The 11,918-nt window shown below is 45.3% G+C and overlaps 1 protein-coding gene across 2 annotated transcripts; it reads left to right on the forward strand.

Moving 5' to 3' along the window:
• Positions 1 to 337: 337 nt before the first annotated feature.
• On the forward strand, positions 338 to 4,996 carry ARMCX2 (armadillo repeat containing X-linked 2). 2 transcript variants are annotated; one of them, XM_032390089.1, is made up of 4 exons: positions 338 to 425; positions 1,639 to 1,702; positions 2,030 to 2,106; positions 2,445 to 4,996. In XM_032390089.1, exon 4 carries the CDS (start codon positions 2,574 to 2,576, stop codon positions 4,359 to 4,361), a length of 1,788 nt encoding a protein of 595 aa, XP_032245980.1. In that variant the 5' UTR covers positions 338 to 425; positions 1,639 to 1,702; positions 2,030 to 2,106; positions 2,445 to 2,573; the 3' UTR covers positions 4,362 to 4,996. The 2 variants fall into 2 exon arrangements, with proteins under 2 accessions (XP_032245980.1, XP_032245979.1); XM_032390088.1 differs by having other exon boundaries at positions 2,030 to 2,102.
• Positions 4,997 to 11,918: the final 6,922 nt, after the last annotated feature.

Here is an 11,918-nt window from a genome sequence, read left to right on the forward strand (position 1 = left end):
AACGAATGAAAGACACACAAAAAAGTAAAACTTGCCAATAGCCCTCCAAGAGGATGCATCCCATCCCGGTATCTAGAAAAAGGCAAATTCTAACACAGGGAGAAGGGGCTACTTTTGGCCTCTGGGACTACAAAGACAAAAAAAAAAAAAAAAAAAAATGAGTGACAGGACCTGATGTGGGGGGGTGAGGTGGGAGTGGGGCTAAAGGAGGGGGCTCATGCTCTCGGTGGGAGTGGAAATTGGGGACCCACGCTTACTGGCGATGCAGCTCTCACGTGACCAGGAGCTGACGTGGGCAAAGGTACTTAAAGCCCTGACTGCCGTCCTCCGTCCTCCTCTGGGTACCAGCTCTCTTGCGCTGCGCACTGCCGTGCGTTTAACCCAGGCGAGGAGGAGGAGGAGAAAATTCCCCCAGATCCGGGCAGGTGGGTGTGAGGGTGGGCATAGCCTGGCACTCCTGAAAGGGGTAGCTCAGAGATGCGGGAGTCTGAGGCCGCGGGTGCCTCCGCCTCGCCCGCTCCTGGCCGGCTTTCCAGATCCCCGCGCTCAGTCGCAGCTCATTTTGGTGGGCGGCGGGGAGGGGGGGGACCTAAAGACTCGGATATACTTGCGGAGAATCCGCTTACTTCCTCTCCCAGTCAGTGTTTTCTGGTTTTGTTTTTGACACTCAGGCCCCGCACCCCACATCCCGTCCTGTTTTGAGAGGAGGAGGGAAGAGAAATAAACGTGGCAGCGCATATAAGGCCAGCGGGGTGGTTGGGCAAGGGTGACCGGAGGGGACGCAGTTTGGAAACAAGCCGGCCCGGCCCGTTCAGTCTCACCCTCACTTTGCTGATACCTCCCCCGACCACCTCTCCACTTTCCCTTCTCCCCCCCACCCCGGCCGGCCCCCTGTCCTTTGGGGGTGCTGGAAAATGGGTGTGCCAGCCTCTGGAGGGGAGATGGCGGGTTTGGCGCTGTCTGGGCTTCACAGGAGGGGGGGACCCTGAGAGAATCTGGTATTAAACCGCTGTGCTAACTCCCAGACTGCTTTCCAGACACCTCCAACCCACACAGCCCTTCACCCCCGTTTATTCAGTCCTGGAAAAGGAGTTCTGGTACGCTGGAGGGAGACATGGCGGTTATTAGGAAATTTGGGTGGGGGGTGGGAGGCGGAGCCCAGAACGGAGAAACAGTGGAAAATCACGACCCTCGAACCGAAAGGTCAGACATCGGGGCCCCTGTTCTGCAGGCTTATGCTAGGTCTGGGGGCTGGGGACTGAAGGACGGGTGGTCATGGGAGGAAGACACTAGATTGTTGGGCAGTAATCCCTCATCCCGCGTCCCATCCAGCTTTTGCTGCACCCTCGCCCCGCCCCTCCCGCTTCGGTGCAGGAGAAGGGGTGTGGCTGTGTGTCCCGGAGAAATGGCGGACGGGCGGGGCGGGGCCAAAGGAAGGAGGGGTTGAATGCCTGGGGAGTCTGCGCAGGAGGGGGGAGATTGGTGTGGGATGGGAGGAGTAAGAAGAGTTGAGGGAATTGAGAGGTTGTCATTCTGGTACGCGAATGCTAGAAGGCAATTATGGGGACTTGGGTGCTGGGTCTCCATCCACCGGGCTCTCAGTCTCCAACCTCTGGTGTCTATATTTCTGCCCTTCAGTCTGTCCTTAGGATGAAGCTTTCACTGAACTGAAGGAAGAGGAAACAGCCCTGAATCCTTGGAGGTCAGTGGGTGGGGGGGCGGTGGGAACTGTCTGGGAAGCCCTGGTGTGGGTATGACAGAAACCAGAGCAGAGTCTGGGACCAGAGGCTCCTCTTCCCCCATCTTCTCCCTCTTTACAAGACACCCTTGCCTCGGGCTTGTCCTTTTTGGTGCAGAGAAAGGGGTGTGGCATCCGCCTTCTTAACTACTGGTTTGAGGAGGAAGGGTTAAGGAGGGAAAGAGGATCCCTGAGAGGGGAGAACTTGGCCCATAAGGATTCAAATCAGGAAAGGAAATGGAATCCATCTACCAAAGACCCCAAAACACCCTTTCTGGGCTCTGTCTGCAGGTCTGTCTGAATTTGGGGCCCTGCACAAGTACAAGCCTGGTGGAAAAAAGTTAACTGCTCCTGCTCCCAGCAGGTTGGTATGTGCATGAGCACCATCTGGGAACCCTTGGGGGTGCCTGTGGTGGGGGGAGGATCAGAGCAACATCTGGGGTCTCTGCTGTTTTTCCTGCCCTCCACCAGCTTTCCTAATGTCCGTACTGCCTCTCATCCCCCATTTAGGGGCTGGGAAATTGTGTATTGGCATTGGGTAGGGCCAGCTAGGGATGAAGGTATAGAAAACCTTAGACAGCCTGGGTCCTGTGTCTGGGTACTAGCCCACTCACCAAGCATTCTGTTTCCAAGCTCTCCTCTACTAGGCCTGCTTAAGCACAAAGTGAGCCAGAGCCTTAAGTCTCATTTCTGTTCTTTCTCCCAGGTTGTGCTCGGCTTGCAGCCTGGGGAAAACCTGTGAGCCCGAGTGGAAGTGCCTCGCCCAGACGTGCACACATCCCGTTTAGGCAAGCCAGCTCCACGCCCTGGATCAGAGAATTACTCCAGCTGCACCATGAGCCGAGTTCGAGACGCTGGCTGCGTCGCGGCCGGGATAGTGATTGGAGCTAGTGCCTGGTACTGTGTCTACAAATATGCCAGGGGAAGAAACCAGACAAAGAAGAGAATGGCCAAGCCCAAGACCAGGGCTGTGGCTGGGACTGGAGCCAGGGCTAGAGCCGGACTAAGGGCCGGATTCACCATTGACCTGGGGCCGGGATTCGGTCCTCCAACCCCAGTGCGCACTCGGGCAGAGGACAGGGCCCAGGATGAAGCCTCTGCTCTGGACGCAGCTGGCGCTGAGGCAGTGGCCCCGGCTGCATCCAGTGCCGAGGCTCAGAGTGGGGCCGGAAATCAGGTCCAGGAGGCAGAAGGGTCAGGGGTTGGGCCTAAGGCTGAACCAGTCGCCGGGGCCACAGCTTCCTCAATGGCACCACCCCCCGGGGAGGCAGAGGCTCCCGTGGCTGCAGAGGCCCCCACGGTGGCAAGGGCTCCCAAGCTGCCGGAAGCCCCTGGCACAGCAGAGGCCCCCGGGGCGCCAGTGCCTACCGAGGCGGCAGCAGCTGCAGAGGCTGCGCAGGCTCCTGTACCCGCAACCCCTCCTGCCGCGCCAGTGCCTTCTGGGGCTGCGGAGGCTCCTGGGACTTCGGGATCCCCCAGAACAGCAGCACCCTCCAAGAAAGCGACCCCTGGGGCTCATACCGGCGCTATACCTAAGGCCGGGTCAGCGACTGGAGCTGTACCCAAAGGTGGAGCCAAGGGAACCAGGTCTCGGACTGGGGGCAAGGGCAAGGGCAAGAAAAACAAGGTGGAAGTAGATGAATTGGGGCTGGGCTTCCGCCCTGGGGATGGGGCTGCCGCGGCTGCTGCAGCCTCTGCTAATGGGGGACAGGCTTTCCTGGCAGAGGTCCCCGACTCTGAGGAAGGGGAGTCCGGGTGGACTGACACAGAGTCGGAGTCAGACTCTGAGCCTGAAACCCAGCAGAGAGGGAGAGGGAGGAGACCTGTTCCCATGCAGAAGCGCCCCTTTCCTTATGAAATAGATGAGATTCTTGGTGTCCGAGACCTCAGGAAAGTCCTTGCTTTGCTTCAGAAATCGGATGATCCTTTCATCCAACAGGTAGCTTTGCTCACTCTGAGCAACAATGCCAATTATTCATGCAACCAAGACACAATTCGCAAATTGGGAGGCCTCCCAATTATTGCGAACATGATCAACAAAACTGATCCCCACATTAAGGAAAAAGCCTTAATGGCCATGAATAACCTGAGTGAGAACTATGAAAATCAGGGCCGCCTTCAGGTATACATGAATAAAGTGATGGATGATATCATGGCCTCCAATTTGAACTCAGCAGTACAGGTAGTTGGACTAAAATTTTTAACAAACATGACTATTACCAATGACTACCAGCACCTGCTTGTCAACTCCATTGCAAACTTTTTCCGTTTGCTATCTCAGGGAGGTGGAAAAATCAAGGTTGAGATTTTGAAAATACTTTCGAATTTTGCTGAAAATCCAGATATGTTAAAAAAACTGCTCAGCACCCAAGTGCCATCGTCCTTTAGTTCCCTTTATAATTCTTATGTGGAATCAGAAATTCTTATTAATGCCCTTACTCTGTTTGAGATCATCTATGACAATCTCAGAGCAGAAGTATTCAACTACAGAGAATTCAATAAAGGTTCCCTTTTTTACTTATGCACTACATCTGGAGTGTGCGTTAAGAAAATTCGAGCCTTAGCCGATCACCATGACCTCTTGGTGAAAGTGAAAGTTATAAAACTAGTGGACAAATTCTGATTGTCTATGTGCTCTCAAAAGACTTGAAGAAATTTCTTGATTTTCCAGTCTGGAAGCAATGAAAATTGAAAGTTACTGCTTTTCCACTTGTTCATGTAATAAAGGGATCCTTTCAGCTGCCAGTTTTGAATAATGTATCATCCAGAATGATGTTATCTGTGACAGTCTCCAGCTTTAAGCTGAACCATTTTATGAATACCAAATAAATAGTCCTCTTGTACTGAAAACACATTTGTGACTTTAATCGTGCTGCTCGAATGGAAATATTTTTACTGGTTCCTCTATGTGAATTGACAGTGAACCTGTCCATCGAAATAGCCTACACTTCTGTCATTTGTTTTGACTTGAATTTATCCACCAAAGACTTCATTTGTGTATCATCAATAAAGTTGTATGTTTTGACCGACAAAAAAAGTGTTCTCATGTTTTTAAATCTAGCTGGTGAGGTAAGGTACATAAGTACAAAAGGATTACTAATAGCACCTGGGCATATGTTCATTGTCAAATATATGCTGTCTGGTTAAATGAAGAAGTTGCTAGAAAGCTTTAAGCTGGGCTCTGAAGGGACAGCATGAGGAAACACAGAAGAGCATTTCAGGTGGGGAAAATGGTTTGAAGATAAGTGGGAAATCCGTTCCTGGGGTAAGAAGGTAACCAATTTGCCCGAAATGGAAGCTGTCGGAAGAGAAGTGATGAGAGAAAAAAGTGGAAATCAAGGGTGAGGCAATTTGGGGAGAGATCCCAAACCCCCAGCTGAGATTGAAATACCCTGACATATCCTGGGAGTTACTGGACATTTTTGACAAAAGGAAAAATAATCTGGTGGCATTGTGCAAAATGGACTGGAGCTGGGATGCGGTTAGGCATCAAGACTGCAAATGAGGGGCACCTGGGTGGCTCAGTCGGTTAAGATCCCAGGGCCCTGGGATTGAGCCCCGGCTCAGGTCATGATCCCAAATTCCTGAGATTGAGCCCCGAATGGGGCTCCCTGCTCAGCGGGGAGCCTGCTTCTCCCTCACCCCCCCCACCCCGCTCATGCTCTCTCTCTCTCATAAATAAATAAAATCTTTTTTAAAAAGACTGGAAATGGGCTAGCCTGGTGGGTATTAAAGAGGGGATGTACTGAATGGAGCACTGGGTGTTATATGCAAACAATGAATCATGGAACACTACATCAAAAACTAATGATGTAATGTATGGTGATTAACATAACATAATAAAATTTAAAAAAATAAAAAAATAAAAAGACTGGAAATGAGAACTGTTGTTAAGAAGTTATGATAAACCAAAAATGAGACGATAAAGAGTGAAATAAGGTGGTGACTATAAGAATTGTTAAGGAATGGTGGGAACAACAGATGCTTACCAAAAAAAAAAAAAAAGACCAAGATCTGCTGCCTGACCTGGTTGTAGGTTGACAAAGAAGTTCAAAGACAACCAACAGAATGAGAGAAGATATTTGCAAATGACATATCAGATAAAGGGCTAGTATCCAAAATCTATAAAGAACTTCTTAAACTCAACACCCAAAGAACAAATGATCCAATCAAGAAATGGGCAGAAGACATGAACAGACATTTTTCCAAAGAAGACATCCAAATGGCCAACAGACACATGAAAAAGTGCTCAACATCGCTCAGTATCAGGGAAATCCAAATCAAAACCTCAATGAGATACGACCTCACACCAGTCAGAATGGCTAAAATTAACAAGTCAGGAAACGACAGATGTTGGTGCGGATGCGGAGCAAGGGGAACCCTCCTACACTGTTGGTGGGAATGCAGGCTAGTGCAGCCACTCTGGAAAACAGTATGGAGGTTCCTCAAAAAATTGAAAATAGAGCTACCCTACTACCCAGCAATTGCACTACTGGGTATTTACCCCAAAGATACAAATGTAGGGATCCGAAGGGGTACGTGCACCCTGATGTTTATAGCAGCAATGTCCACAATAGCCAAACTGTGGAAAGAGCGAAGATGTCCATCAACAGATGAATGGATAAAGAAGATGTGGTGTATATATATACAGTGGAATATTATGCAGCCATCAAAAGGAATGAAATCTTGCCATTTGCAATGACGTGGATGGAACAGGAGGGTATTATGCTGAGAGAAATAAGTCAATCAGAGAAAGACATGTATCATATGACCTCACTGAGATGAGGAATTCTTAATCTCAGGAAACAAACTGAGGGTTGCTGGAGTGGTGGGGGGTGGGAAGGATGGGGTGGCTGGGTGATAGACATTGGGGAGGGTATGTGCTATGGTGAGCGCTGTGAATTGTGTAAGGCTGTTGAATCACAGACCTGTACCTCTGAAACAAATAATACATTATATGTTAAAAAAAGAAGAAGAAGAAGATAGCAGGAGGGGAAGAATGAAGGGGGGGAAATCGGAGGGGGAGATGAACCATGAGAGACAATGGACTCTAAAAAACAAGCTGAGGGTTCTAGAGGAGAGGGGGGTGGGGGGATGGGTTAGCCTGGTGATGGGTATTAAAGAGGGCACGTTCTGCATGGAGCACTGGATGTTATACGCAAACAATGAATCATGCAACACTACATCAAAAACTAATGATGTAATGTATGGTGATTAACATAACATAATAATAAAAAAAAAAGAAATTATACGATCTGGTGCAGGTCCTGACAAAGAAAGCCCTCTTTCTTGGGCAGTTCTGGCGACCATGAAATGCTAAAGTGATTTATCATTTCTAATGATGAGACAAAGCATTGTGACAGAAAGAATGATTCAGGGCAAAAAGTGTTTTTTTTTTTTTTTTTCCCCTAGGGTTAGAGATCTAGGTCTGTCTTCTCTTAGAAGAGGGGGAGTGGTGAGGCCTTTATGGGAACCCACCCCCACCCTTAAATTAATTTAAGAGCAGATGCATCTTCTTTGTTCTCCTCCCTGACCCACTGAAGCAATGAAAGTAGAAAATGGGGAAGGTCCCAGAGATTTTTCAAACCCAGCCTGCTTTCCTGACACCCCTCACAGAACACTCATTTTTAGGCAAGTGTATGGTAACATGAGGCAAGATTAGAGATAGGGACTCCTGGGAGGGGGTCACATAGAAAAGGGACAGATGGGTATTATATATTAGTACAATTGATCTGGAAGGTAATGTGGTAATCTGCATAAGAAGCTATAAAGATATTAGAGAGAAGAACACAGGCAGCAAACTCTTTGACCTTGGCCACAGCAACTTCTTACTAGACACATCTTGGGAGGCAAGGGAAACAAAAGCAAAAATGAACTACTGGGACTTCGTCAAGATAAAAAGCTTCTGCACAGCAAAGGAAACAATCAACAAAACTAAAAACCTACAGAATGGGAGAAGATATTTGCAAATGATATACCTGATAAAGGGTTAGTAAAGCACTTATCAAACTTAACACCCCAAAAATAAATAATCCAGTTAAGAAATGAGCAGAAGACATGAATAGACATTTTTTTCAAAGAAGACATCCAGATGGCCAACAGATGCATGAAAAGATGCTCAACATCATTTATCATCAGGGAAATACAAATCAAAACCACAATGAGATACCACCTCACACCTGTCAGAATGGTTAAAATTAACAACACAGGAAACAACGGATGTTGGCGAGGATGAGGAGAAAGGGGAACCCTCTTACACTATTGGTGGGAAAGCACTCTGGTGCAGCCACTCTGGAAAACAGTATGGAGGTTCCTTAAAAAGTTAAAAATAAAACTACCCTGGGGCGCCTGGGTGGCTCAGTCGTTAAGCATCTGCCTTCGGCTCAGGTCATGATCCCAGGGTCCTGGGATCGAGCCCCGCATCGGGCTCCCTGCTCAGCGGGGAGCCTGCTTCTCCCTCTCCCACTCCCCCTGCTTGTGTTCCCTCTCTCGCTGTGTCTCTCTCTGTCAAATAAATAAATAAAATCTTAAAAAAAAAAAAAATTAAAAAAAATAAAAAAATAAAACTACCCTATGACCCAGAAATTGCACTACTAGGTACTTAACCAAAGAAAACAAAAATACTGATCTGAAGGGTCACATGCACCTTGATATTTGTAGCAGCATTATCTACAATAGCCTAACTATGGAAAGAGCCCAAATATCCATCAACATTGATGAATGGATAAAGAAACTATATATATATATATATATATATACACAATATTACTCAGCCATCAAAAAGAATGAAATCTTGCCATTTGCAATGATGTGGATGGAGCTAGAGTGTATTATGCTAAATGAAATAAGTCAGTCAGAGAAAAACAAATACCATATGATTTCACTCATATGTGGAATTTAAGAAACAAAACAGATGAACATAGTTGGAGAAAAAGAGACACAAACCATAAAACAAACTCTTAACTATAGAGAACAAACTGAGGGTTGATGGAGCGAGGTGGTAGGGGATGGGCTAAATGGGTGATGGGTATTAAGGAGGGCACTTGTTTTGTTGAGCACTGGGTGTTACATATAAGTGATGAATCACTAAATCCTACACCTGAAACCAATTTTACCATATATGTTAACTAACTAGAATCTAAATAAAAACTTGAAATCAAACAAAAAAAGGAAAAAGAAGCTATAAAGATGTACCTACTTTCAGACAAGCATTCCACCTGTAGGATTTTTTTCCTAAGGAAATAATCAAATAATTTTACACAGAGAAATACACAAGGGATGTTCCTTTCAGCACTGTTTCTAAGAGAGAAAAATTAGAAGCAACTTAAATGTCCAACACTATGGAACTGGCTAAACAATAGATGGTATGTCCACACAGTGAAATATTATGCAACTATTAAAATCTGTGATGTGCTTCTATTTTATTGGCATAAAAAAAACATTCACCATATATAAGAGTCCATGGCATCAGTCTAAAAAGGCTCCTGCAACTGAAAGTCAGGTAAATTCTTTCAGATGTTCACGTCATCTCTGTGTATTTTTTACACAGAATCAGAATCATATTGTACACCGCTAGTTCTCAGTGTATCCACAGACCACGCAGATCCCTGAAACAGTAAGGTCAAAATTATTTTCAAAACAATCTAACATGGTATTTGCTATTTTTCACTAGGTTAACATTCACATTAATGCTGCAAAAGCAATGTTGGGTAAAACTGTTCAGCCTTAGCAGAGCCAAACTGTACTTGTAGTGATTGACTTTTTTTACAGCCACACATGCAAAAAAATTTTTAAATCTAGTTTCATTTTAAAATGTTGTGAAAGGAGTCCTTATTTATAATAAAAGTATTAATTTTATTAAATCTCAAGTCTTGAGTGCATGCTTTTTAATATTCTGTGTGATAAAATGGGAAGTGTGCACAAAGCACTTCTGTTGCATAGCTTAAAACAATGGTTGTCCCGAAAAATATATTTGCATGGTCATTTGAGTTATACCCTGAATGAGCTGCTTTATTTATATGGAGCACCGTTTTTACTTGAAAGAATGACTGGCAGAAAAACTCTGTTTTTTCAGACTTGGATATTGGGCAGAAATTTTCTTAAAAATGAATGTGTGAGGGGCACCTAGGTGGCTCGGTCGGTTAAGCGTCTGACTCTTGATTTCAGCTCAGGTCATAATCTCAGGGTTGTGGGATCAAGGCCCACATGGGGCTCTACACTCAGCAAGGAGTCTGCTTGAGATTCTCTTTTCTCCCTCTCCCTCTGCTCCTCCCCCTCCTCTCTCTGTTTCTCTCGCTCTCTCTCAAATAAATAAATAAATCTTTTTAAAAAATCAATGTGTGGACCTTCAAGGAAAACAACTGACTGTATTTGTCACCAACAATAAAACTTGGGTTTTCAAGCAAAATCAGAATTTTGAAGGATTTTCTGAAGAAATCAGTGGTGATAATGATAATGGGTGAATGGCTTTTTTTCTCCCTTTAGGAGAGAAATGATGGAGGACTCCAGGTTTTTACTTGGTTGATCTTCCTTGGTTTTACTATGACCAGTGTAATTCATATGACAACAAACCCATGGCCATTTAATAAAGAATATCATTGCTGTAGTAACAAGGTGACCCTGGGTGAGGCTAGACCGAAGATTGTTTGAACACTTAGTAAGGAGAATCTGAAAAGATGTCAATCCTGGAACAGTAATGTCTTCTTCTGGGTGAGGTAGAGGTGGTGTCTGAGCTCATATACTGAAGATGGATGCATCAGCATCTCTTGGCTCCATCCCAGCTATTAGGGTAAACTACCCAGCTTCCTTTGCTCTGATTAACAGTGGAAACTTCCATCCACTTCAGATGAAACCTATTCCTGCACAGAGACATGTAAATCTGGATTATGAATGAGCTAAGAATCACACAATAGGCAAATATTTCATTTCCTGAAGTCTGACGTTTTGCATCTTAAATCACATTCCATGTGAAAGATCAACAACATGGATCAGGTGTGGCTGAGTCTGAAGAGTAGTTATTTGAAAAGATTTAACTTATAATAACTAATAGTCACAAAATAATAATAGGTACCAGGAATTAAGTACCAACTATATACTGTTCTATTATTCCTAAATGTGACCGGTGAAACATTCCTTAGACATTCTGTACTGTAGTTTTTATCTTTTACATTTTGTGTCCAGAGCATGGGTGAAGTGGGACAATCCTCACAAGCACTGACTAGTCCTGCCTTCCTTGCTCTAATTAATTGGTCTGGTAAACAATTGGATCGTGAAGTGAAGTGATCATGTTCCTTTTCTTTAATAATATGAACTGATAAATGCAAGGACTGAGAATACATTGCTGTTATTTAATGGTAGAGCAGCTCTAGCACTTGTTTCCACCTTTTATCAGGTCAGGTTATTCAATTTTTCCACTACTTGTAAGACATATCAGAGTATCTTTCCTTATATTCCTTTTGGGTGCTTAAGCAAGTGGCTACAGACTAAAAGTAAGCCAGAAATAGGGTAGTAAACAACGTTTTCTCAAGAAAACATGGGATATTTGGGTTGAGATGGGAATAGTACAAATGAGACTTCCCTCCACAATCTGGGGTTGAAAACCAATAGCCTACAATTAACTGAGTGCTTTCCCTTTTACGATAGGTTCTACATGGCAAGGTAGTTGTTCCTATAGAATGACTTCATAGAGAAAAGGAATTAGGTGGGATCAGATATTTGTTTCTAAGGATGCTGAGCAACCTTCAGTGAAAACAATGAGTAGACTAAATTATGGAATGCCTGATTCAATGTAAAAGACAAAATAGAGCCATTACAGAATTCTATTACAAGAATCTCCTTCCACTTAAAGCTGTCGGACCAAGAAAACTTGAAGAATGAGTTTAGGGGGCGCCTGGGTGGCTCAGTCGTTAAGTGTCTGCCTTCGACTCAGGTCATGATCCCAGGGTCCTGGGATCGAGCCCCGCGCATAGGGCTCCCTGTTCGGCAGGAAGCCTGCTTCTCCCTCTCCCACTCACCCTGCTTGTGTTCCCTCTCTTGCTATGTCTCTCTCTGTCAGAGAAAGGAAGGAAGGAAGGAAGGAAGGAAGGAAGGAAGGAAGGAAGGAAGGAAGGAAGGAAGGAAGGAAGGAAGGAAGGAAGAAAGAAAGAAAGAAAGAAAGAAAGAAAGAAAGAAAGAAAGAAAG

The sequence above is a fragment of the Phoca vitulina genome, unplaced genomic scaffold (genome assembly GCF_004348235.1).
Source record: "Phoca vitulina isolate PV1807 unplaced genomic scaffold, GSC_HSeal_1.0 scaffold57, whole genome shotgun sequence".
NCBI classification, from domain to species: domain Eukaryota; kingdom Metazoa; phylum Chordata; class Mammalia; order Carnivora; family Phocidae; genus Phoca; species Phoca vitulina.